The sequence below is a fragment of the Lichenostomus cassidix genome, chromosome 21, assembly GCF_008360975.1.
Source record: "Lichenostomus cassidix isolate B80296 chromosome 21, HeHo_3.0, whole genome shotgun sequence".
Classification (NCBI taxonomy): Eukaryota; Metazoa; Chordata; class Aves; order Passeriformes; family Meliphagidae; genus Lichenostomus; species Lichenostomus cassidix.
In genome coordinates this window covers 1,188,094-1,214,099 of record NC_139501.1, presented here as the reverse complement: position 1 = coordinate 1,214,099, position 26,006 = coordinate 1,188,094, and the positions used below count along the sequence as shown (strand labels likewise).

The 26,006-nt window shown below is 53.5% G+C and overlaps 1 protein-coding gene across 2 annotated transcripts; it reads left to right on the top strand.

The window, feature by feature from the left end:
- Positions 1-275: 275 nt before the first annotated feature.
- On the top strand, positions 276-26,006 carry NOC2L (NOC2 like nucleolar associated transcriptional repressor). 2 transcript variants are annotated; one of them, XM_085080238.1, is made up of 19 exons: positions 276-320; positions 390-551; positions 917-1,085; positions 1,472-1,591; positions 2,166-2,283; positions 2,667-2,757; positions 2,966-3,044; positions 4,539-4,649; positions 5,552-5,665; positions 6,204-6,392; positions 8,189-8,328; positions 11,592-11,703; positions 14,429-14,542; positions 14,670-14,771; positions 18,269-18,412; positions 20,389-20,502; positions 23,686-23,824; positions 24,927-25,070; positions 25,691-26,006. In XM_085080238.1, the coding sequence occupies exons 1-19, from the start codon at positions 301-303 to the stop codon at positions 25,816-25,818; spliced, it is 2,310 nt and encodes a 769-aa protein (XP_084936364.1). In that variant the 5' UTR covers positions 276-300; the 3' UTR covers positions 25,819-26,006. The 2 variants fall into 2 exon arrangements, with proteins under 2 accessions (XP_084936364.1, XP_084936363.1); XM_085080237.1 differs by having other exon boundaries at positions 914-1,085.

Genomic DNA, 26,006 nt, shown 5'->3' with positions numbered 1-26,006 from the left:
CCCGAACCGAGCGGCCCAGAGCTGCCCACAGCACTCGAGGCGCGGCCCCAGCAGTGCCGAGAGCAGGGGGACAGTCCCCGCTCTGCGATAATTCCCGCACTATTCCCCATTCCGCCCAGGAACATCCACAATAGAGATCGCAGGTCGGACGCGGAGGAAGCGCGGCTAATGCAGGGGGCGGGGCAAACAGCAAGGGGCGGGGCTATGGTTATTATTGGGCGTGGCTATGCAAATGAGTACCGTGGCCCCCGCCGCAGTGCACGCCGGGAGCGGAAGCGGCGGCCGCGTGGCGAAGGCAGCATGGCGGCGCCCGGCAGGAGGTGAGCGGCGCGCCGGGATCGGCTCCCCTCGCCGCCTGCTCTCCCTCTCACACACTGCTTTCCCCGCAGGAAACTGGCCGAGCTGAGCGTGGACGAGTTCCTGGCTGCCGGCTCGGATTCGGAGCATGACGGCGGCTGGGAGGAGGAGGAGGAGAAGGGCGGCCAGGCCCTGAACGGGGCTGTGAGGCGGCGGCGGCCGGGCGGGAAGGCGGGACAGGGACTGCCGGGCAGGTGAGGGCTGAGCACGGCCGGGGAGGGGAGAAAAGGAGGCTCAGGGGGACCCTGTGGCTCTGCACAGCTGCTGCCAGGAGGGGACAGCCGGGGTGGGCAGGAGGAGAGGGAACAGCTTCAGTCGCACCGAGGGATGTTCAGGTTGGACAGCAGCAGGAATCTCTCCATGGAAACGGCTGTCAAGCATGCCCAGGGAGGTGGTGCAGTCCCCAAAACATCTGTAATGCTTTTTCCAGATGTTTTCATCTATCCCAGTGCAATCTGGTATCTTGCTATGAACATTCCTCACTCCTTAACGAAATGTTTTCCTTACAGCATCAGCGGAAGTTTGAACAGTGAATAAATGCTCAATTCTTCCCCAGCAGGAAGAAGGGAAAGGCATCTGAGCACAAAGATCAGCTCTCCAGGCTGAAGGACAGAGATCCCGAGTTTTATAAGTTTCTGGAGGAAAACGACCGCAAGCTGCTGGATTTTGATGCCTCAGACAGCTCTGAGGAGGAGGAGGCTCTGCACAGACCCCCTGACACACTCGAGGTACTGCTGGGATCAATTAATTCAGTTCCACGTGGAGTGTTCGTGTTCCTGAGTCACGGAATGGGTTAGGTTTGGGTTGGAAAGGATCTTAAAGCTCACCCAGCTCCAACCCCAGCACCTTCCACCACCCCAGGCTGCTCCAAACCCTGGCCTTGGACACTTCCAGGGATCCAGGGGCAGCCACAGCTTCTCTGGGAATCTGTGCCAGGCAGGAATTTATTCCCAATATCCCATCTAAACCACTCCTGCTTCCCACAGAGTGCTGGGAACAGCACGAATAAAGTCAGCCCTGCCTGCCTTGCTCTTCACCAGCTGCTCTGCAGAAGAGCTGGGGCCAGGCAGGAGCTGTAGAAACCTTTCCTCAGTCCCCCTGCTGATCTCTGTAGGAAGCCAGCGATGAGGATGATGAAGATGAAGACGAGGAGCAGGAGAAAGTCAAAAGGAAGAAAGTTTCCTTCATCCGTGTGAGCTTGAAAATGGTGGAGGAATGGAAGAAAGCTGCCCAGGTGAGCAGGGAGCTGGAACCCAAAGCACTGCAGAGTTCTCCTCACTGCCTGTGAAAGGCCAACTTGGGATTTGTTAACTGTCACAAAATTTATGTCTCATTCCCCTCAGAGCTCTTGTTCCTTCAGCATGACTTTGGCATTTCTCTGGGGCTGCAAGTGAAAGAATTTCCATTCCAAGTGAGGGGGAAGCTGGAGAAATGTGGCTCAGAAGAGGCCAGAGTGCTCAAATTTGGATTTTTCACTCTAAAAAAATCTTGCTAAATCTTTGCTAGCTCCAAGAGCTCACCTGGCCACACTTTAAGCAGTGATGGAATAGCCAATGGGAATGAAGCCCAAATTGGAAATTGCTTGCAGCTGATTAATTATTGCTCAGCAATCAAAAGCCAGTTGTAGAGCAGGTGAAGGTCGTTGGGTTAGTTAACTCTGCCCTGCTGCTTCTCCTTCATGTTGGAGGATGGAGCTCCTCTTGCCATCAGATCCACTGGAAAAACGGGGAAAAAATCCAGCATTCCTTTCACATTCCAGAAGATCTCTTGCTGCTTCTCCTCAGCAATCCCTTTCCTTCTCTCCCCAGAGGAATCTGACCCCAAAGCTCTTCCATGAGATCACCCAAGCCTACAAGGCAGCTGTGGCAACCACCAAAGGGGACAGTGGAGGTGACCCCAGCAAGTTCCAGGTGACTGACACTGCAGGTGAGGGAAAAGAAACCATTTGGTGGGGAGCTGAGCACTGGGAGGAGTTAATTTAGCCTTTCACTTGATTAATATTAAGTAGTTTACCTTGCTCTGTGCACTGGGATGTTTCCTTTTGAAAATGTTTCCTTCTGAAGATGTTTCCTTTTGAGTGTGGGTGTTTGGTGCTGTTTGCCTTTGTGCCAAAAACCTGCCAGTTCTGATCTTGCTGTTCAGATGAAAAACTCTAAAATAAGGCAAACTGGGGGTTTCTAGAAGGAACAGCAGGAATTCTGCTGAGGAAATTACTGCCTTCAGTTCCTCAGGGACCTCTTTTCACGTTAGGAAAACCAGGAATGAATGGAAAATCATTTCCAAATGCTTTCCTGGCTTGTTTTACTCAGTGTTCAACTCCCTGGTGTCCTTCTGTATCCGTGACCTCTTCCACCACCTGCACAAGCTGCTGCTCCCCAGAGCCCCCAAGAACAAGCTCAAGTAAGTTTGGGGGGATTGGAGACCTTCAGGGAAACTGGGAGGATTTCCAGAGCTGCCAGCTCTTCCCAAACTGAGTGCCTGGTGATGCTCATGGGCTTCTTTTCTTCCCCCAGATTGTGTTCCCTGTAATTTTAAGCTCCAGGCTGCTGAAATCTGATTTATTTTGATTTTTTTTTTAAACCTAAACCCAATTCTTGCTCCTTTCCAGAATGGTTCTCCCTTCCACCAGCCCACTCTGGGGAAAGCTGCGACTGGACATCAAAGCTTATCTTGGCTCTACCATACAGGTGAGAAATATCATCATTTTCTGTTTCTGGGGTCAGTCTGTGCTTTGCTGGGCTATTTAGGACATTCTGGAGTTTCATATCTTTGTGTTCATCCAGTTCCCTGTCTTGTTTTGGAAGTATTTGGTCTAATTAACAGTTTGGAGCTTCACAGGGTCAAAATAGGTAAAGCAGTAAAGGAGGGTTGAATTAACATTCTGGCAGCTCTCTGTTTTAATTTGTCTGGCAGATTAATATTTAATAGGCTTTAAAGTAATCTGCAGTCTCTGCTCCTGCATTCTGCAGCATTAATTCCATTTTTGGGGCTGTGATCTTTCCTCTTGAGGTAAACACTGAGATGTTGTGTTGCTAACTTCACGTGTGACATCCCTGATGTGACAATATCCCATCCCACTCATCGCAATCACTGCTGTAATCTGAGGCGTTTCAGAGACAATCTGTGGATGATTTCTGAAGGAAACTTCTGCCCCCACTTCATTTTTTTTGAGATGCATCCCTGAATTAGAACATTAAAACCAAAACAGTACTGAAATACTCATTTTTCATCAGCTGAGGGATGGGAATTCCAGGAGAGAGAGCCCAAGTGCTGCTGTCCCTCTGCTCTGAGGTGGCACAATGACTTAGCAAAAAGAGCAATTTGATCAGGAGAGCTTTTTTATTTTTTTTTCCCCTCAAGCTGTGGTGCTTCTCTCCAGCAGCAGAGGATTGCAGACAGGGCAAAGCAGGGAATGCAGTCCCTGGGAGCAATCCTGCCTCCTGAGAGCCCTCAGTCCCAAACTCAGTGGGTTTTCTGATCAAAACCTTCTCCTTTTGGTGTGTGAGGAGCTTGGCAAAGCCTGCTCAGCCCAGACTCTTTGCAGAGCGAGGAGGAGGGTGAAGGGAGCAAATTAAACATGACAAAAATGCTTGTGCTGCTTGCAGCAGCTGGGAGTGCAGCAGGCAGAGCCTCTCAGAGTCACCTGGAGCTCACCTTGCCTTCAAACTGCAGCATCTCTGGCTTTGCCTGCAGTGAGCTGAGCTGAGCAAGCTGCAAATACAAAGATCCTGGTTCTGGATATTTTGTCTGAGCCTTTCCCTGAGCAGAGATAACCTCCTTGATACCCAGCCAAGCTTCCCACTAGGAAATCCTGCAGAAATCCAGTGTGTTACCAGGTAGCTCAGATGGTGTTTTCTGTGCAGACTGAGGGGCAATTTGGCCATTTGCAGTGAGGTGACAGTTGGGTGTCCTGAACTGGAGATAAATGTTGATTTTGCAGTGCACACAGAGGAGGAGCTCAGGGGTTTTTAACCATCCCAGTGCAGCACCCTGAGCTGCCATTTGCCAGCATGAGGGACTAGCAGGGCAGTTCTTAACCTGCTGTGTCACTGCTCCTTCCCTCACCCAGTGCTGGGTTGGTTTGAGCTCCTTCCTGGCAAAGGAGGGTTTGCAAACAGGCAGGGGAAGGTGAGGAGATGAGCCCTGCCTGCTCACTGGGGTGTTCTGTTTCTCCTCCCCAGCTGCTGTCGTGTCTGACAGAAGCCTCAGTGGGTGCAGCAGTCCTGCAGCACGTGAATTCCATCGTTCCATATTTCCTGTCCTTCCCAAAGCAGTGCAGAGCCCTGCTCAAGGTAAGGGAACGTGCTGGCATGTGGTGTTGGCAGCATTTTTCCCCTTCCAGCCAAACATTTTGTGATCTTTGGGCTGGATCCCCTGGCAGTTTGATCCTGCAGTGTTCCCTTGCCTGGCCCTTGTCCCTGAGGAGCATTCCTGTCCTTCTGCAGGTGATGCCAGGCTGAGGGAAGGGGTGGGTGGCTCTGTTTGTGGCTGCTGCTCCCCAGGGAGGTGTTTTGGGAAACTGCTTCCTCCTCCCAGATGGAGGAATTGCTGCCAGGCCCTGGGAATGTCTGTGCTGCCTCTCCACTCAGGGAGCTGGGGGTGGAATGTTTCTGTGGCAGCTCAGTCACAACTGTGAGCATGAACAACAGCACAGGAGGCGTGGAGGAGACACTGAGGGCAGCAGGGTGGCATCTGAAGGGAAATCTGCACGGGAAGGAGGCAGGGAAGCCTTGGATGGTGGAGGTGATTCATGGCATGGGCTGGGGGGAGGCTGCACACCTCCCAGCTGGAGGTGGAGGAGCTGCAGTGCTGCTGGAGGCATTGCTGAGGCTTTCCCAGGCTGCAGCTGAGCTCTGTGCTGTGCAGCTCGTTGGTGCAGCTGGGCTGAGTGGTGTCAGGTGCTGCCAGCCAGGCCCAGGTGGATCTGGGGAGCACAAATCAGAATTTAACCACACAATACAAGTGTGTGTTGTCCAGAGGTGCTGCTTTTGGACAGGTTCATTCATTGATCATGGAGACATCAGCCTCGCCAGAAGGGCTGCCAGTGCTGCTGTGAGAGACTGTGACAGCACATTCTGTCACCTTTGTGTCACCTTTGTGTCACCTGCTTGCTGGCAAGGAGGGAGGTCCTGTGTGTCAGCAGGAAGGAGCTCCTTGTCCCTTCCCTGAGCTGTCTGTGTCTGTTTGATCCCAGCAAACAATCACTCTGTGGAGCACAGGGGAGGAAACAGTGAGAGTCTTGGCCTTCCTGGTGCTGAACAAGATCTGCAGGTACAAGAAGGAGGTTTACCTCAGCCCCCTGCTCAAGGTAAGCCTTGCTCTTGCTGTCATCTGCACCTTTTCTTTTTTCTCATGTTTTGTGCAAATACCTCAAAGCCTTGAGCTGGAGGTGATGCTGGCTGGTGATCCTCCAGAAAACCAAACAGGGCAGAAATTCTGTTAGGTCAGGGTGATTCCTGCTTCCCACTGCTGCCTTTCCTGCTGGAGGCACAGACACTGAGCAGGGCAGATCTCTGGTATTATAAATATCCATTTACCAAATTCTTGAGGGTTTTCCTGAGCACTGACACTCCTGAGCTGCTCAGACCTTCCAGCTGGGTTCCCAAGTGTGTTTTCCTGTCCTGAGCAGGGGAGCTGTGCCCAGTTCAGACCCTCCTGCAGTGTTATTTTCTTGCTTTCAGACAGTGCTGGGGACAAACTAAACACCCTCCTGTCTGCCTTGCACAAGGCTGGATGATTCCTTTCTGTGACAAAAACATCACTTCACCCCCGAGTGGGACAGCTGAGGCCAAGAATGGCTTTTACTCCATTTCACACGGTGGTTTCTCATCCTCTCCCCTCCACAGCAAATGTACATTGCCTTTGTGAAGAACTGCAGGTTCACCTCTCCCAACGTGCTGCCCATGATCACCTTCATGCAGCGCACACTGACCGAGATGTTCTCCCTGGACACTGCCACCTCCTACCAGCACTGCTTCATCTACATCCGCCAGCTGGCCATCCACCTGCGCAGCGCCATGACCCTCAGGAAGAAGGTCAGCTCCTCTTTTTGGGGTTTCACCCCACTCTGAGGGGGAAATGTGGGGAGAAGGAGGGATTTCAGGTGCTGTTTCAGGCTTTGGTTGATCTCCCCAAGGGGTTGGAGCAGCGAGGAGCACTGGGAGTTGCTTGTGCTAAAATTCCAGCTAGGAAAGAAAGAGAAGGTTTGGGGTGATCTCAGGGCTAGAAGGAGCCTGTGAGAAAGTGTGTCCAGCTGTTTCCAAGGGCCTGGAGTGGCAGGAAGAGGGGGATGGATTTACACTGATAGAGAGTGGGGTTAGACTAGATATTGGGAATAAATCCTCCCTGGAGGGTGGGCAAGCCCTGGCACAGGGTGCCCAGAGGAGCTGTGGCTGCCCCTGGAGCCCTGGCAGTGTCCAAGGCCAGGCTGGAAGGAGCTCTGAGCACCCTGGGATGGTGGAAGGTGTCCATGGATGATCTCTAAGGTCCCTTTGAACCCCAACCACTCCGTGACTCTTTGCCCTACAGGATGTGAATCCCTTTTCTCTCTCCTCACTTGCCAGAATTCCTGCTGCACTTCCCATCTCCATCCCTGAGCACCTCCTTCCCACCCTGAAGCTGCTGTTTGCAGCCTCTGCCACAAAACCTGAAGGCAGAGCAGCTTAGCACCCACCCTGGGGTGTTCCATCCTCCCACCAAGCCCGTGCTGTTTAAAGGACTTAGCTGAGCAAAGCAGCTCAGAGCTTTGGGGAGCAGCCCTGCTTCCAGCCACCTCCAGTCTGACCTGGACACATCTCAGTCAGCTTGCTAATCCTGGATTTATTCCTGTTTAGCAAAAACAGACCCCACAGATTAATTGTTCAGCTGCCCCCAGCCAGGGCAGGATTGGTGCCCAGCTAAATCTCCTGGCTGGTCAGACATGGGGATAAACAAGCAGAGATAAATGAAGTCTGGGCTGCATATCCCCTAATTGGATTGCACTGGCTCCTCACACCCTCAGTTGTGGCCCAGACAAGGAGCCAAATCCACTTGGTTTCACAGCTGGGAGGGTTGTGGACCTTCCCATGGGAATGGCAGCCCCGAAATGTCAAACCCAAGCACTAAGCCTATTTCAGTGGAGCAGGCATGGCTGGGGAAGGTGATTACAGGAGCAGATTGCTTGTCTGTTCTGGCACAGGAGAAGCTGAGCAGAGCTTTCTGGTCCATCCCAGTGACCTGGGGAGAGCTGGCAGAGCTCTGCCATGTCCAGCTGTGCCTTGGCTTAAGTCCCTGCTGCAAGGTTTGGCCCAGTGGCTGCAATTAAAGGATTCTGTCGCTGTCTCAGCACTTGTGTGTCCTGATTTTCCATGCAGGAGACATGAGCTGGGCCTTGGGAGTCTGGAAAAACCCCAAGTGAGGGCTGAGGCACCTTGTGGAGTGCAATCTGCTGTGGTTTTGGGGAAAACCTGCAGAACTTTTGAGAAGGGTTTCCTTCAGGGATTCCTGCTCTAGCTGGGATTTTATTCAATCTGGCACTGGGAGCTGCTGCAGCACGTGGCTGGCAGGGTGGGGAGTTGCTCAAAGTCTTGAAAACAATGTCTTGGCCTGGTGCAAGCCTTCTTCCTGTTATTTCCCAAATAATTCCCATTATTTCCTTCGGTCACTGACTGGTACCAAATGAGCTCAGTGCCCTGGGAATGGCAGCTCCAGTGTTGGTTATTCCTCCCTGGGCATTGCAGAGTCCTGGAGAAAATGAGGGAAGCAGAGTGAGCACCTATCAAATGCCACGTTCTCAAATTTGTGCCTTTCATTTTATTTCAATTAAAATTTATTTTTCCCCCCTTTCCTGCAGGAGAATTTCCAGTCTGTCTATAACTGGCAGTACATCCACTGCCTGTACTTCTGGTGTCGAGTTCTCAGCACCATCCACCCCAGTGAGGTGCTGGAGCCCCTGATCTACCCCTTGACCCAGGTCATCATTGGCTGCATCAAGTGAGTCGAATTTTTAATTCTTTTTGCTCTGCCTATAGGGTTATTCTACTTTTTTTGTGATCTGGATTTAACCTGCACTGTAGTAAATTGCATCAAAGCTGTTTTTAATTGAAATATTCCTGCCCAAGGTGTGTGTGAGCAGCTGGTGAGGTGGTGACAGAATTGTGGGTTTGGGTTATTCTTCCCTCTTTGCATAAGAAAAGTGTCAATCTGCATAACCTGGGCGGATTATCCTTGTAATTGCAAGGAAAAGGATCTGCCTTGCTTCACAAAATCCTCCTCTCCAGCTCTGTAAACACATCTAGAAGCTGCATTTTTGGTGGCTGTTTGTTAGGATTTGGAGAAGTGGCACACAGTTATTATTTTCAGGATGTCTGCTGAGAATTCCATTCTCTTCCCCCGTCAGTTTATTTGTAGGAAATGTTTATTAACAGCCACCTCTGAGCACAAAGAGCATGGAGGGAATTTGGGGATCTCTGGTGATCTCCCAAATCCTGTTAGCTCTGTTAACCAGATTCCCAGCTTTAAAACCTGCTCTGGAAGAAGTCCCCGTGGTGGTGAAGATAAGCAGATTTAAACGATCAGATAAGAGGATGCAAACATCCCCCTTCCCACCCCCACTGCTCCTGGGGAGCTGCAGTTGGTTTTCTACCTGTCCAGGCAGATCAGTCAGGGATCTGGGGCTGAGGAGGGGGAAATTGGGTGAATTCCCCCCAGGAATTCACAAACCCCAGCAGGTTTTGTAGCAGCAGTGGTGGCCAGCTTGCCATGAGCTGCAGGTGAGCTTGCCATGAGCTGCAGGTGCTGCCTGAGGAGGCTCTGGAGGTTTGGGAACCCCACAGGTGGCTTTGGGGTCACCTAATTGTGACATTCCAGCACCTGAAGGAGCTGCAAGGATGGAGAGAGAGGATTTCCAAGGGATGGAGTGACAGGACAATGGGGAATGGCTTTGAACTGGAAGAGGCTCAGGTTAGATGAGATATGAGGAAAAAATTCCTCCTCCTAAGCGTGATGAGGCCCTGGAATGGATTTCCCAGAGAAGCTGTGCTGCCCCTGGATCCCTGGCAGTGTCCAAGGCCAGGCTGGACAGGGCTTGGAGCAGCCTGGGACAGTGGAAGGTGTCCCTGCCATGGCAGGGGTGACACTGGATGGGATTTAATTCCCTTCCAGCCCAAACCATTCCATGATTCTGTGATTCCAGAGTTGAGAAAACCAACAGATCCCTCCTGGATTCCTTCCCGAGCCAGGCCAGAGTGTGGATGTAGAGGAGGCAGATTGGCAGATGTGAGGATGGTGTGGGACAGGACACTGAGTGACCTCTGTGGGGTTTTTCCCGAGGGATGGACAGGAGGACAGTCCTGTTCCCTGCTGTCCCCTGGGCCGGGAGGTGGCACCTGGCTCCAGCAAAGACAGTGACCACGTGTCCCTCTGTCCCTGGGCTGTGTCCTCCCCGAGTTCCTCCTGATCCCAGTGCTGGTGGTTGTTTCCAGCAGCAGAAGCTCCTGTTCTGCTCTCCCTTTTCCATCAGCTTTTCCTGGCCTTGCCTGCTTGGATTCCTGCCCTGCTCCCAGTCTGAGCCGTAGAAGTGAAGTTGGTGTGGAGGTGAATGAGGATTTTTGGTGGAATTTGGTGGATTTTGAGGGGTTTTGTGAGATTCCAGCCTCTCAGCACATCCAGGGAAGAAAGCAGTGACAGCTGTGGTGTCCCTGAGCAGGGAGCTGGGTGTGCTGCCCTGCTGGAGCACAGGCTGATGCTGAGAGGAGTTTTCTGTGTCCTTCCTGCTCACCAGGATGGGCTGAACCAAGTCAGACTAAACCTTGAGACCTCCTTGGGCTTTTCCAACCCACAGGCTGATGCTGAGAGGAGTTTTCTGTGTCCTTTCTGCTCACCAGGAGGAGCTGAACCAGTCAGATGAAACCTTGAGAACTCCTTGGGCTTTCCCAACCCACAGGCTGATGCTGAGAGGAGTTTTCTGTGTCCTTCCTGCTCACCAGGATGAGCTGAACCAGTCAGACTAAACCTTGAGAACTCCTTGATCTTTCCCAACCCACAGCCTGGAAAAAGAACAGGATCCATCCCAAAACCCAGCGATGGGAAGGCTTTGGGAGCTCTGCAGGGAGGTGAAATGAGTCTCTCTATCCCCCTGGAATGCTCAGGCAGTTTTCCCTCCCAGCTGGGTTTGGCATTCCCTGTGCATCCAGCCCAGGATGTGGAGCAGGTTGTTGCATTGCCACGCACTCTGAAATGAATGGGCTTGCTTTACAGTAAATCCATACACTGAACAGGTTTATTCCTTGATCAATTAATTCCCCAGAATGGCTTTGGTCATCTCCAGAGGTGCCAGAGCAGGGGTGCAAAGCAGATTTATTCCTGTAAAGCATACAGTGATAATTATTTCACTGTTTGCAGGGGGGATGCAGCTGATTTATGGATTTATGCTGCCTGGTCAAGCACTTTTTATTTTTTTTTTTTTGTGTGCTCTCCTGGATTGCTCAGCAAACCCTTTGGGGAGGGAGGGAAGAGTTCATTTATCAGCTTGGCTCTGTCATCTGTGAGCTGAGGGCTGAAAAAATAAACCAAAATTCTTCCTGTGGAGGCTTCAAGTGCAGGTCAGAGTGAGCAGCCTGAGAGGCACAGGAGTGAGGTCTAACAGTTTGAGGAGTTGCTCTCCATTCTCCCTCTACTCAGCCCCAGCCTGACAGGGAATTGGCTCAACTTTTGTCTTAATTACCTTAATTATTTGCAATGTGGGTGAAGGGAAGTCAGGGCTCTTCAAATGTCCAGCTCCTGCCTCAGTGACATTCCCCACTCAGAGTGTCACTGTCCAGGTGACAGCAGGGCACAAAAAAAGGGACATTTTCCTGCTCTGCTGTGCTTGGGGAGCTCCTTTCTTGGCCAGGTTTGGTGCTTTAAGCCTCATTTTCCTGCTATTCCCTTTTCCTTGCACTCCTGCCTGTGCTGCTGGGGCAGAGCTGGAAGTGTTCAGTGCAACTAAACAGCATCAGGGACAAACTTTGTCCCAGCAGAGCTGCAAGGCTGTGCTGTGGCAGGAGGAATTTTGTGTCTCAGTGTTACGGATTTCATTTAATTTTATTTTATTGAATTTTATTCCCAGCTATGCGTGGCTTCAGCAGCCCAGTCTGCTGTGCAGATTTCTTCAGCAGAGTCAGGGATGCTCTCCTGTGTCACTGAAGGCTGCAGGTGCAGTTCCTGTATCAACCTGACCTAATAGAATTGATTTTTATTTGATTTTTCCTGCCCAGGCTGGTGCCAACGTCTCGTTTCTACCCATTGCGCATGCACTGCATCCGTGCTCTGACCCTGCTGGCTGAGAGCACCAGGACCTTCATCCCAGTGCTGCCCTTCATCCTCGAGGTTGGTGAGCCCTGGGAAACACCTCATCCCACCCACCAGCAGCTCCCACCCTGCTCACTCCCTAAAAATCCCTGAGAGCAGCACCAGACTGGGTGGGAAAATAGGATTTCTCTTTTGCTGGGCTGTGAGTTGTACCTGAAGTGTGCAGAAATGTGTTCCCAGGGGGCTGAAATGGTGCTCTGGAGTAGGCAGAGGAGAAATTCAGGGGGTTTGAATTGCCAGAGAAATTCAGGGGGTTTGAGTTGCCAGAGAAATTCAGGGGGTTTGAATTGCCAGAGAAATTCAGGGGGTTTGAATTGCCAGAGAAATTCAGGGGGTTTGAATTGCCAGAGAAATTCAGGGGGTTTGAATTGCCAGAGAAATTCAGGGGGTTTGAATTGCCAGAGAAACTCAGAGCTGGTTGCAGTGATTCCCCAGGTGTGATCCTGCTGTTTTGGTCATATCTTGGGAAAGGCAGAGTTGTTCTGACTGCAGGCAGCAGGAAATGGAAGGAAAAACCCTTCAAGAATTAAAAAATAAAATATTTAGAGGATGTCTGTGAGGAATTCAGGAGCCCCAGGAGGGTGGCTCTGAGCAGCAGGGACACACACTGCCCTCAGCCAGGCTGATTTTAATCAAGTTGTGCTGAAGCAAAGGCTTTTGTGGTTTGGGGTTGTTGGAAAGGTCCCTTGCAAACCACATCCTCAGCCTGTGGGATGTTTATAAACCTCCTGCTCCTGGCCTGGCTGGCTTTGCCATCCCTCTGCTTCCTTCCTCATCCTCCTGCATGACTGAAATCCTGCCAGCCAGATTTGGTGTTGATACACCAGCCCAGTGTCCTGCAGCACACACAGAGTGAAATACAGCAGGTCCTGCTTCAACTCTGGGGGAAAAAACCACCCAGAAACAAAAAAAAAATCCAAGAAATTCCCCAGCAATTTGATGTGGTGAGGCTGGAGCAGGTTGCCTGGATACATAATGAGTGTCTGTCCTCAGAGATATTCAGAATATTTGAGTGGAGAGGGTTCAGGTACCTGTTGGAGGTGACTTGCAGGGTTCCCTTCCAACCTCTGCCCTTTTGGCACTCAGAGCAGCTTCTGCAGGAAGTTGGGCAGCTTGGCTGGACTTGGCAATGAAACTGGCCTTGGTTGGAGCAGTTTAATGGGATTTCCTCACAAGGAGGGGAGTCAGTGACAGAGCTGGGGGAGCTGCAGGCTGTCCCTGCTGGGAGCTGCTGGGATCCAGGCAGGTGCCAGGGGCTTTCCTAGAGGCTGGGAGCAGGAAAAGGGATGGATGGATGGATGGATGGATGGATGGATGGATGGATGGATGGATGGATGGGGTGGTGCTGTGGGGCAGAGCTGGTTTGCACTGTGGCAATGGGAACTGTCTGTCCCAACTCCCTTCCCGCTACCCACGTGGAAATTGGGAGCCTTGGAGTGCCAAAAACCTCTCTGCTTCCTGCCCTGTCCTTCCCTCTGTCTGCCAGTGGTTATCCCTTCAGCCACCCTGCTGGCTTGTGACGTTTTGTGGCCCTTCAGTGCCTCACTGTCCCCTTCCCACCCTGCCCCAGGATTCCTAGACATCACCACCCTCTCCCCCAGCCTGGCTGGCAGCCCTGGGGATGGGAACCACACTTCCTCCCCTTCCCAAAGGCCTTGAGCAGCTCCCTGCCACCTCCTGGGCCAATTCCAAAGCCTCTGGCTGCACTTCCCTGCCTGCCTGGAGGCTGTGAGGATCCCAGGCTTTCATGAGGCTGACCTGGGGGATCAATAGCTCTGTTTGGGCCAAGGAAATAACTGTGCATAACGAGGTTTGTGGCATCGATTCCCCAGGCAAGGGCTCTTTGTTTGCACAAACCCCCACGCTTGTCCCTCCGTTCCAAATAACCTGGATTGACAAATAAAATGTGGGAAATCAATAATAGTCTGCATGCTTCTGTGGCCTGGGGGCACTGCTGTGACCTGAGCAGCCTCCAGCAGTGCCTGTGCTGCTTCCCCACCCTGCTGGGCTGCTGGGGGTGCTGATGGATGTGCTGCTGCTGCACGGAGGAAAGAGGAATTATTTCCTCCTCAGGAATGCAATTCCAGAGCTTTTGGGCACAGGGAGAGAGGAGCTGTGAGGTGCCCCAGGGTGGGTGGGCAGGATGTGCTGCTCAGCCCTCTGTCAGCTGATGTGCAAATGTTAACAATTGTGGCTTTTTTTGGGTTTTTTTTTTTTTTTTTGGTCAAATGAGCTCCTGTTGCCATTGAAGCCTCCCTTGACTGGCACATGGGATCCTCTGGGGGGATCTCTGGGGATCTGCCTCTCCTCAGGTGGTGTGAGGAGCTCTCCCTGGGGACAGCTGGGACAGTTATCTAGTGACAACAGCAGGGTTTTGTGTGAGCATCATTCAGTCCTGCTGTTAAAAACCTTCTCACCTTCAGGTACAACTCCAAAATCCATTCCAGCTTTGAGGCACAATCTCTCTGACCACTGGAAGTGAGGAGCAAACCTCATTTCCTTGTGCTGCTGCTTGTGTTGGTTTCCTCTTCCCACCTCAGCACTTTCACCCCCAGGTCTCCCCGGCTCCAGGTGGGGCTGGTGTTTGCTCCCTCCTGTCCCTGGCTGGGATATTTAGGAATGCTGGGGGACAGTGAAGCAGGAATTGAGGTTTCTGGGTTGTCTTGGCTCTGCCACCAACTGCAGGCTCTTAGCTGAGTCACCTGTGCTGTAATCACCTTTACACTCAATTTTTCTCTCCCAGGTTTTCCAACAAGTGGATTTCAACAAGAAACCAGGACGGATGAGTTCCAAACCTATCAACTTTGCTGTGATCCTGAAGCTTTCCAATGCCAACCTGCAGGAAAAGGCCTTCAGGGTAAGTGGGACCTCAGCCTGCTGGAGATGCCTTTCCCAGGCTGGGAAATCCACAGGGTTTAGTTGCTGTAGGAAATCTTAAGGTTTAGGTCATATCCAGTATGTTGATTTGTGTTTCTCCTGCTCAGGATGGACTCATTGACCAGCTCTATGACCTGCTGCTGGAGTATCTCCATGGCCAAGCCCACAGCATTGGCTTCCCAGAGCTGGTTCTCCCCACTGTCATCCAGGTAAGGGGACAGACACTTCTCTCTTATGTCATCAATGTGCACAGAGTGGGATAAAGTAATTTAATCTAAAGGTAAGTTCAAGATGGTTCTCAAAATGAGGGCAGAGCCATTAATCTTTTTGTTTTAATTTTTTATTTGCGTTTTGGGGAATTGTTGGGGAGGAACAGAGGCGTCACATTGAATTAGGAGGCTGCAGGGAGGGGAAAGTGTGAAGTTTGGAGAAAGTGTGAATCTGTTGGGAGCCAGAGTGGAGCAGAGGCTGCTGTGAGGTGGGGTTGGGATGGTGAACTCAGTCAGGGCAGTTGTTGGTGATTCAGAGCTGTCCCAGCTGCTCAAACTGTGCTCTGAGCCCTGCTTCTCCTTGTCCTCAGCCTCCCGAGGAGCTCTCCACAAGATGGCAATGTTCCCTGCCAGCCTTCCCTCCCTGCTCAGCTCCATCCCCTGGGGCAGCTTCTCCCCAGCTTCTCCCCAGCTCCCTGCCCAGCCCGGCGCAGTTCTGTCTCCATCCCTCCTGCCTGGCTGTGCCCGTTGCCCAGCTCAGCCCAGCAGTGCCCAGCACCCTCTGGGGGAAGCTCCTTCTCCTGATATCCATCCCAATCCTGCAGCCCTTCCCTGGGCTCTGTCCTGGTCACAGGAGCAGAGATGGGATCAGCCCCTCGGGAGGAGCTGTAAAGTGTAAAACTGTTGGAATCTTCCCTCCTTCCCAGCCCTGTTTTCACCTCAGGAGTGGCTGCTGTCACATCCTCCGTGGGGACACAACCCTCTGCTTGTCCTGCTGTGTGCCACGAGCCCCTGCACCCCTCGGGGTGCCTCTGGCTGCTGGGGGAGCATTGGCTGTGCCCCGAGGGGGTTTGGGCAGCAGAGCTCGGTGTCCCTGCCAGGGACTGGCATCTGCCAGGGGGTGGCATCTGCCAGGCACACAGCTCTTGGCTGTGTCCCCCAGCCTGGCACCAGGGCTGCCTTGGCTGCTGGCAGCTCCCAGCCCCTGGGTGTGCAGCAGAGCAGCTCCTGTGCCTCTCTGCCTGCCCTGCTCCCCCCTTTTGGCAGCACAGAGCCCTGAGCTCGCCGCCAGCAGCTGCTGGAGCGGCAGAGCTGTCGGAGTCGATGTGTGGCTGCAGGAGGAGCGGCTGACAGCCCTGTGGCTTCCAAAGGCAGCCTGGCCCAGCCTGGAATCCTGCAGGGATTGCTGCTCTCGCATTCCTGCTCGGCTGCCGCTGCCCACAGCCTCGTGGCGTCTGCTGGGCTGGGGGTGGGTTGGCTTCCCAAAATCTCCGCGCCTTCCCGAAGGCGTGTGGGGAGAGGCTTTTCTCCTGGAGCTCTTCCAGCTGACTGGAAAGATCCATCTGTCCTGATCCTCCCTCCCTGGTGAGCTCACGCCTCTCCCAGCGCCGTGGCAGGGCTGTTCCAGCTGGCAGGGGCTGTGTTGTCCCTCCTCCTCCTACTGCTGCTGCTCTGGTCAGTGGCTCTGGGAGAAGCTGGGCTGAGCTTTCCACGCTCAGCTTCCCAAGCTCTCTGCCTGGAAGGCAGGAAGCACCCGGCAGATGAAAGGAGAGCAGAGCCTGGGGATGGAGACACTTCAAAGCTGCTGGTGCTGCCCCAGGGCTGACCCCGTGGTGGTCACTGCCTGCTGGGGCTGGGGAGGAGCTGCCAGGGAAGAGCTCTGGATGCTGGGAAGAGCCTCTTCCCCCCTCCAGGCCCTGGCAGGCAGCACAGAGCAGAAGTGGGAGCTTGGAGGGGAAAAGCTGGCAGGATGCAGGTTTGGCTGGCAGTGAGGCAGAAGGGCAGGAGGCACTGCCTTGCCAGCGCTGCTCCTGCTGCTCCTCTGCCCCAGGGAGATATTCCTGGGCAGCATTTGGGTTCCCAGTCCCTTCAGATCAGCTCCAGCTCCCTGCATCACTTCCAGTAAGAGGAGCTGGGGTTTTGCTCTGTGGTCTGTGCTGGGGGAAAGCTTTGGTGCTGCAGGCTGGCAGTGGGACAGAATCCACACCACTAATGACAGAGCTGGGATGTGAGACCTCAGTGCCACATCTGCACACCCTCACTGCTGTTCTGGTTGCTTTTTTTCTGCAGAGATAGGATTGTTCCATTTGGCAGGGCAGGAAAAAGCACACACAGACCCTTTTATTTCCCCCCTCTCTGTCCTTTATCTTCTTCTACCTCCCTGCCTCTCCACACAGGGCTGAGATGTCATTAGGTTTCATTAATATCTGTGGCAGATCGAGGTGGGACTGTGAGAGATTGAAGGGTGGGAGAGAGGAGAGGGAGAGCAGGGCTGGAGCAGGGATGTGTGAGGAACACCCAGCTCCAAAGGGTGCTGATAGAGCCCGAGATTCTGCAGGATTTCTGGTGACACTTCTGCAAGGGAAGAAAAATGATAATGTATGTGGCAGCGGATGGAATGGATCTGGGGCTGCAGCTGGGGGGATCAAGTGAGATAAATCGAATGACAAATGCGTCTCTCAGTGGAGATAAATATGCAGCACCTATAAAAAATAAATATTTTAGGAAGCAGGGGGAGGCAGGGACAGGCTTCAGCAGCAGAAGAATAGTTGTGCTGATGGTTTCTTTGTGCTGGCTTGATGGGCTGTGTGCTTTGGGGGGAAGCAGGGAAGAGCTGTGTTTTAATTCCCATTTTTCTGAGCTGGTGCTGTGCTGGCAGGGAACAGGGACAAAGTGGCTGGGTGGCACTGCCACTTCTCAACTGACACCTAACACCTCCCCACTTGGCATCTCAGATCAAGCCTGACAGGAGGGAAAATCTTCCTCCTTCCCCCAGTTGTGCCTGTGGAAGGCAGGGGTGGGGAGGGCAGTAATGGATTTGCTGCCTGCAAACCCTTTATCTCCCTCCCGATAGCATCTGCAGGTCCCAGCTGAGAGCAAGGCTCCATTGTGGTTAACCATTTTCTGCTGCCTTATTGGGTCTCTCGCTCTAAATCAAATGTCTGTGGAGTGTTTGTGTGTGTGTGTTTTTATTTATGGCTCCAGCAAAGAGCTGGGCCTGCAGGATCTCGGTGAGAACTGAGTGGAGTCCACTGGAATTCAAGCCATGAATCAACCTGGACACTCCCATCTTTCCTCCTGTCACCAAGAGCATCCCCTGCTGCCTCAGCTCTTGCTGTGGAGGTGGCACAGCAGGGCAGGGCTGTTGGGGAGTTTTGATTTGTGATTTTTGGTGTGGATCTGAGCCCTGGGGAGGCCTGGGGTGCCAGCTGGAGTGGGGTTGGTCAGGAGCTCAGACCTTTTCCTCACTGATCCATCTTCTCCAGAAAAAAGTAGTGTTAAAGAGCAGGTTTGGAGCAAACTGCAGCTCTTTGCATCCTCCCAACCCAGGAAAGCAGAACCCCCAGGCCTGAATATGGGTGATAAATCCCATGGGAATATTGGATGAGTTAAAAGGAAAAATTGATCACTGAGGGTGGGAAGTGCTTTTTCACTGCTGGATTGTTCATGGAAACCATTCCATTCTTTCATCCTTCCTCTCCTTTTCCTCCTGCCAGCTGAAATCCTTCCTGAAGGAGTGCAAGGTTGCCAACTACTGCAAGCCCATCAGGCAGCTGCTGGAGAAGGTGCAGGAGAACTCAGTGTACATCTGCAGCAGGCGGCAGCGCGCAGCCTTCGGCGTGGGGAACACTGCGGCTGTGGTGAGCCTGGCTTTCCTCTGGCCTTCCTTCCTTCCTTCCTTCCTTCCTGCTGGCCCTTCCTTCCTTCCTGCTGGCCCTTCCTTGCTGCTGGCCCTTCCTTCCTGCTCTTCCCGGGGTCACAGACAGGCTCTGGACTGGGAAAAGGAGGAGGAGCTGATGGCAAGGGATGTGTGAGGTGGGGAGGTGAGATGTTCCCGAGCAGCCCAGCTGGGGCTGGCAGGGCTCTGCAGCCAAGAGGCTCATGGAAAACAGTCCCTAAAAGGTGTGCTGGTGGTGTTTGTGATGCACACACATGCATGAAGGGCCTTGCCTTTGCTGGGAAGTTGCTTTCATCATCCCACTGCTGTCAGTGCTGGTTTGTGCCTAAAGTGATTTAGGGTTTTGTCACCTCTGCAAGGCTGGCAAGGTTGGTGTCCTCTCTGAGAGGAAATAGGGACACTAACACTGCCCTGCCTGGGGAAAATCTCCCTGTCTGCCAGGGGATTGATGGCTCAGAGCAGTCTGTGTGGCCACAGGGTTTACTGGAAAGCCTGGATTTCTGCATGCCTGGGAGCTCCAGCACTGGCTCTGAGCTGAGCTGGAGCAGCAGTGCAGCCTCATTTGTGTGAGCCTGCAGGAGAAGGAGCTGCTGAGAGGCTGGCAGCTCCCTGCCAGGGCATGGCAGAGCTGCTGTGGGCTCTGCTGAGGGCTTGGTGGCATTTTGGTGGCACTTTGGTGGCTTTGCAGTGACTCAGCAGTGCCAGCCTGGCTGGGGCTGCTGAGCTTCCTGTCTGGGGTGAGGTTTGGTGGTTTGGGGGGATTGTTGGTTTGGATTTTTGTGGGCTCTGCTCTGACCACCCACCCACTGCAGACACACAGCTCCCAGCCTGCCAGGCCCTCCCCGAGCCAGAGGGGCTGGGGAAGCTCTTGGGCTGAACAAAACAGCTTTCAGCAGCTCTGCCCCTGCCTGCTCTTCCCAGCAGCTCTGGCTGCAGGCCCTGGGGGAAGAAGCAGAGGATTATTTTAACTTCTTGCTGCCTGGGTGTCTCCTGGGTGGCTGAGCAGCACCAACCAGGGGATCTCCCTCCTTTTTGGGCTCAGATCTCACTGAGATCTGCTGGAGAATATCTGAACTGCTGCTAAATCTTGTGCTGTTGCCTTTTTACTGTGAGGTCACACCAAGCTCTGGTGATCCAGCAAACAGGTACAGTCCTGGGAGGAGTTTTAGCTAGTTAAGAATTCATTTCAATCTGACATCCCCCATTCAGCACTCAGGTGCCAAATCATTGAAGGGTTAAAGCATTTTTAACCAATAATTCCCTTCCCACCATTTCTGGTGTTTGCAGCTCCTCATTCCCCCTGCCTGGGCAGCAGGAATTGGCTCTGCACTTCCTCATGCTCTGCTCTCCCCGGGCTGGGCTGAGTCCAGGACCCTGCAGGGGAATGTTTGTTTCAAAAATAAACCCTTGGCTGTGGGACAGGGGGAAAGCAGCCCTGGTTGGCACTCAGGGCTGGAAATGCTCCTGGGAGCTTTGCCTGAGCTGGAACCAAGGGCTGAGCAGGTGAGCAGATGCTTCCACTGAAGAGGCAGATTTTGTCCTGATGATTCTCTGATCATCCCTTTCCTATTCCTGCATTCAGGTTTCATTTGGAGTGATTTTTTTCCATTACATTATCACCTCCAGCCTTGACTGGCTGGTCTCACAGGATGGCTTTGTCCATCTTGCCCACCTCAGCTGTGTCCCTGCAGTGCCCAAATTTTGTTGGGGGAGTTCTCAGTGCCACCACTCCTGGCTCAGCAGAAGCTGAAATAACTGTGCCTAAATTCACTCTCAGTCCTGCTTGCCTTCTTCATCCTGATGGCAAACTTCTGCCCAGAACTAGGAAAATTTTCCTAAATGTGGTTTGGGAAAATATCTTCACTTGTGCCCTTGACTCCCTGTTTATGTTGGAAAACTGCTTGGAAAAGCTTTAAATTTGTACCTCTTTGTCCCCAGGAGCAATGGGAGAAGCAGGTGAAGGAGGAAGGGACACCTCTGAGCAAATACTACACTCAGTGGAAGAAGCTGAGGGAGAAGGAGATCCAGCTGGAAATCAGCGGCAAGGAAAGGGTGAGTATTAATCCTGAATTTCTGGGCAATTTTTGAGCCGTGGGGAGACAAGAACCACATCGTGGTGACACCCAGCGTGGCACTGGGACTTTCTGTCTGGCCACAAATGGCCAGGCTGTCATTTCCCACATCTCCTGCCCCAGGGGATGCTCCAGGAGCAGGAGGGGCTGGAGCTGCATTAGGAAAAGCTGTCTGGATGCTAATGCAATGAAAGTGGCTGAAGCAGCTCCTGGCCAGGCAGCAGGAAACAGATCTAATGGGTGTCTGCAGAGCAGGCAGGCAGCAATTCAAATAATCGATGGCTCAGGAGCAGGGGTGGCTCCCAGCTGGGTCCTGGAGTGGGAACAGGGCTGGGAGATCCTACAAATGCTCAGGACACGGAGCAGCCTGGCAGGAAGGTGGGATTGCCCAGGAATTGTGCAGAGGGACAGAAACACCCAGAGTGCTGGGAAACCATGGGGCCAGAGGGACAGCAAGGAGTGGGGCCAACCTCCTGTCCCAAACAGACCCTACTGCTGTGGGGAGGCATTGCCCCGGGGCTGAAGTAGCTCTGTGTACAAAGGGGCAGATTTGGGGTTTGCTCTCTGTGGAGAGAGGCAGATTTGGGGTTTGCTCTCTGTGGAGAGAGGCAGATTTGGGGTTTGCTCTCTGTGTAGAGAAGCAGATTTGGGGTTTGCTCTCTGTGTAGAGAAGCAGATTTGGGGTTTGCTCTCTGTGCAGAGGCAGATTTGGGGTTTGCTCTCTGCACAAAGGGGCAGATTTGGAGTTTGCTCTCTGCAGAGAAGCATTTTTGGGGTTTGCTCTCTGTGGAAAGAGGCAGATTTGGGTTTGCTCTCTGCACAAAGGGGCAGATTTGGGTTTTGCTCTCTGCAGAGAGGCAGATTTGGGATTTCTCTCCACGAGGCTGCCTGGCAGCTCTGCTGGTGAATGGGGCTGTTGTGTGGCTCGGTGGGGACTGGTGGCTTAATGATGCAGCTTTGTGAGCCCCAGCAGGAGAGGGAACACCATGAGGCCCATTAGGGCTGGGAAAATCCATGTCCCATTAGCAGCCATTGGGGGGAAAAAAGGTAATAACAGGGAAAAAAAAACCCCAGCCTGGCTCAGAGCTGCTGGGAGCTGCAGCTTGCCTGATATGTAACAGCTCTGCCCATTCCATGTGCTTTTCCCAATGGTTTTTAATGGGATGTGCACTAATCAGCCTGGTGAGATGGGGTGGATGGGAACTCTCTAGCTGGGGATTAAAGGGTTGGCCCCCAAATTAGCTAATTAGTGCTTGTGTGTGATGAGCAGAGCCTCTGGGTGGCTGTGGCTGTGGCAGGAGCATCTCAGCCCTTGGCTTTGGGATCACTGTGCAGCAGCTTTGGGGTTTGCTGCCTTTATTTTGGGGTTTGCTGCCTTCCCTGTGGGCTTTGCTGCCTTCTGCCTTCCTTGTGGGGTTTGCTGCCTTCCTGGTGGGGTTTGCTGCCTTCCTTCCTCCTCGTGGGGTTTGCTGCCTTCCTCCTTGTGGGGTTTGCTGCCTTCCCTTTGGGGTGTCCATCCCGCAGGTCCTGTGGGCTCTCAGGAAGGTGGAGGTGACACAGCTCAGCACCATCCAGCCCCAGCTCCTGTTTGCTGTGCTCAGGTTGTGCTGATTCCACCCAAAACCGAGGCTGCCTTTGGAAATTGGGATTTTTCCTGGAAATGTGGAGTCCCAGCCAGCAGCCCCACTGCTGCCAGGACAGGAGCCTGTCGTGTCCCCCAGAAATAATGGCAATTAGGGAAGAGGTGGGGTGGCAAAGATGAGGATTTAAAATCATCCCCCCGCGAATTTCCATTTGCATTTATTCCCCTCTGCCCTTCCCTGCCCAGCTCCTGCAGGAGATTGCTGGGAAGTGCTCAGCCCCAGGATCAATATGGCCCAGCTGGGGACCATAACCGTGGAACAGGCTGGGAGAAATTGCTGGAATTGCTGCGGGAGCAAATGCACAGCTCCATCTCTCTGCTCCCCATCCCCAGCCTGTCTCTCCATCCCTGCCAGGAGCTGCTTTTCCCTCCCTCCAGGCTGCTGTTGCCATCAGAAGCTCCCAGGAGGGCTGGGAGGGCTTTGCTCCGAGGGGAGGGTGTTTTGGGGTGGTCTGAGGGGTGGCAGGCAGAGCCCATGAGTTATTACCTGGGGCTGGATGTTTCCAAGCAAGCTCTAATGCGTGCTAATGCCTGAGTGCTTCCCAGGAGGATGTGCAGCCAGGCAGGGCAGGGCAGCTGATGCTCCGAGAGCACTTGGGATTTCATTTGCATTCTGATTATCTTTGCCCTGCTGGCCTGAGCCCTTGCGAGTAAATCCTCCCCCTAATCCCCCTCCGGAGAGGTGTAAAGAGCACTGAGGTGGTGTCAATGGAAAGGACTTAATGGCATTGATATTGGCTGCCTGCTCAGGGGGCTGCTGGCCCACTGATCTCCAGCAGGGCAGGGCAGGGCAGGCAGCATCCCCAGCACCTGAAATCCTGAAATCTGCACCCAAAACCGGAGTGGGGCTCGGGGAATTGCTGCTCCAGAGGTGCCCAGCACAGCCTGGCTCTCTGCAGACATCCCACAGCCACATCTCACTGATATTCTGAATTTCTGGGGCTGATCCAGAGGTGCCCAGCACAGCCTGGCTCTCACTGCAGACATCCCACAGCTACATCTCACCGATATCCTGAATTTCTGGGGCTGCTCCAGAGGTGCTCAGCACAGCCTGGCTCTCACAGCCACATCTCACTGATACTCTCAATTTCTGGGGCTGCTCCAGAGGTGCCCAGCACAGCCTGGCTCTCTGCAGACATCCCACAGCCACATTTCACCATTATGCTGAATTTCTGGGGCTGATCCAGAGGTGCCCAGCCCAGCCTGGCTCTCACAGCCACATCTCACCGATATTCTGAATTTCTGGGGCTGCTCCAGAGGTGCCCAGCCCAGCCTGGCTCTCACTGCAGACATCCCACAGCCACATCTCACCGATATTCAGAATTTCTGGGGCTGCTCCAGAGGTGCCCAGCCCAGCCTGGCTCTCACTGCAGACATCCCACAGCCACATCTCACTGATATTCTCAATTTCTGGGGCTGCCCCAGACTGACCCAGCCAAGTTCCTGGCTTTAAACACAGCGTTTGACATTCACAAGTACAAATTAGGGTTGTTCTGACTGTTGGGTTTGTTTGCTTTCCAGCTTGAAGACTTGAACTTCCCAGAAATCAAGCGTAGGAAGCACGATGAGAGGAAGGAGGAGGATAAGAAGGAATTCAAGGACCTCTTCGAGCTGGACAGTGACTCTGAGGAGGAGAATGGTGGCTTCTCTGTGAAAAAAGGTACAAGGCTGGGGCTGGGCTTGCCTTTTTCTTGCCCAGAATTCCGTTTTCCTTGCCCAGAATTCCGTTTTCCTTGCCCAGAATTCCGTTTTCCTTGCCCAGAATTCCGTTTTTCTTGCCCAGAATTCAGTGTGATGGGGTCAGTTTAGCCCTGCTCTCAGCAGGGTTCAAAAGGTTCACTGATAAAGAGGGAGACACAGGATAAAATGGCACAGAAGGTGTTTGGGAGGTTTTTTTCTGGCATCACCCACACTCTGTCCTCCCCTTGTCACCTTCCTTTTGTCCCCCACAAGGTCAGACCCCAAAACCCAAGAGATTTTGGCTGTTTGGGGTGTTTGCAGGTTCTGTCTGTGTTCTACCTCCCTGCACCTCTGATTGCTTTATTTCCCACCTGATTGATTCATTCCAAACCTTCCTGCCAAGCCAGGAAAACCTGGTGAGCAGGGGCTGATGTCAGCTGGGCTGTGACCACGAGAGGGCCACAGCAAAGTGTGCAACCTGCCTGGGAAGCTCTGCAGAGTTTGGGGACAAACTCGGGTGTCCCTTCTGGAATTTGGGATGTCCAGGTGGGTACAGCAGGAGTGACCACAAGGGGGGAGGAAGGGAAGAGAACCTGAAGGGATTTTTTGGGTGCAGGGAGATTGCTGCTGCCTGTCAGGTGGAGCTGGGAGCTCCACCATTCCAGCAGGATCACAGCCCAGCATCCTCCCAGGGCAGCAGGAAAGGAGCTGGAGGCAGAGAATTCCATCCCATTGGGAGGAGCTTCCCCCTGGAATGGGAGAATCCCTGGCTGGGCTCTCTGTGAGGCCTGAAGAGGGGAGAGAATCCACTTTGGGAATCCCTGAGCAGGAAAATCCAGGAGCTGGGGAGGTTCCTGCAGTGCTGTGTTTCCAGCTGGATCTCTGGGAATTACCAATGGCTCAGGAAGGGAATGCTCTGAAATTAAAATCATCCCACTCTGGTGCAAAGGGAGGAGGTTTTTGGAGGATATCAGTGAGAAATGTGGAGAAATCTGCCCCTCGGTGTGTCTGGCACTCCTGAGCTCTCTGCCCCTCACCTGTGCTGCTGTTCTGCTCCATTCACACCTGGAAAACTCTTGCAGGGAAAGGCAGAGCCCAGCAGGCCTCGGATGATGAGAGCTCAGAAGCCAGCAGCAAGGAGTTCGGGGAGGAGGACGATGATGAAGAAGGAAATTACGAAGTCGAGGAAGATGAGGAAGAATTGGAAGAGGACAGCGAGTCTGAGGGTGAGTGGGGAAGGGAATTCCTGGGCTGTGGAGGTGTCAGGAGGAGCTTCCACACCCTGCAGGGGAGCCCTGGCAGCTCTGAGGTGCAGAGAGCAAAGGGTTAAGGTGTTCCCAGGTTCTCACAGCCCCATCTGAGCCATCCTGGGCCATGGGGGGCATTGGGGAATCCTTTAGTTGGGTGCAGTAATTGGGGTTGCTGCAGTGGGAAATGTGCCCAGGCCCTGGTGGCCCCACTGTCCATCCCCTGGTGGCCCCACAGCCCAGGTCCTGCTGGCCCCACAGCCCATCATCCCCTGCTGGCCCCACTGTCCAGGTCCCTGCTGGCCCCAGAGCCCAGATCCCCTGCTGGCCCCACAGCCCAGGTCCCTGCTGGCCCCACAGCCCATCCCCTGCTGGCCCCACTGCCTGTCTGCTGCCCCCCAATCTCCCTCCCCTCATTTTCCAGCCCCAGCTGGAGCACTTTGGGCTCCTGTGCCTCCCCCAGGCACCTCAGAGCAGTTCCCACCCTGCAGGGCTCCCCAGAACAAATTAATGAGCTCCTGGCATTAATTCCTGATGATCTGCCTTGCCTCCCCTCCCAGGCAGGCAGCATTACTGACTCCTCTCCCTTTCCCCTGCAGAGGAAGGAGCCCAGGATGCCCAGGGAAGGCAGAGATGTCCCCAGGGAATGTCCCGCTCAGACCTGGAGCAGCTGGCACAGGGTGGGGATGATGTCGTGGAGGATTTGGAGTTTTCTGACGAGGACTGAACTCCTCCCAGCCACCCCTGCAGCCTCACCTGCCTCACTGGAGGAGGGAAGAGCCAAACACAGGTGGGACTCAACCCCAGGTGCCACCAGGAGCTGCTTGGTGACACAACTCGGACTTTTCAAGCTTTTTTTACCACTTCTGGTTTTGGTACCAATAAAACTGTGGCCAAGTCCAGGCTAAGGAACAA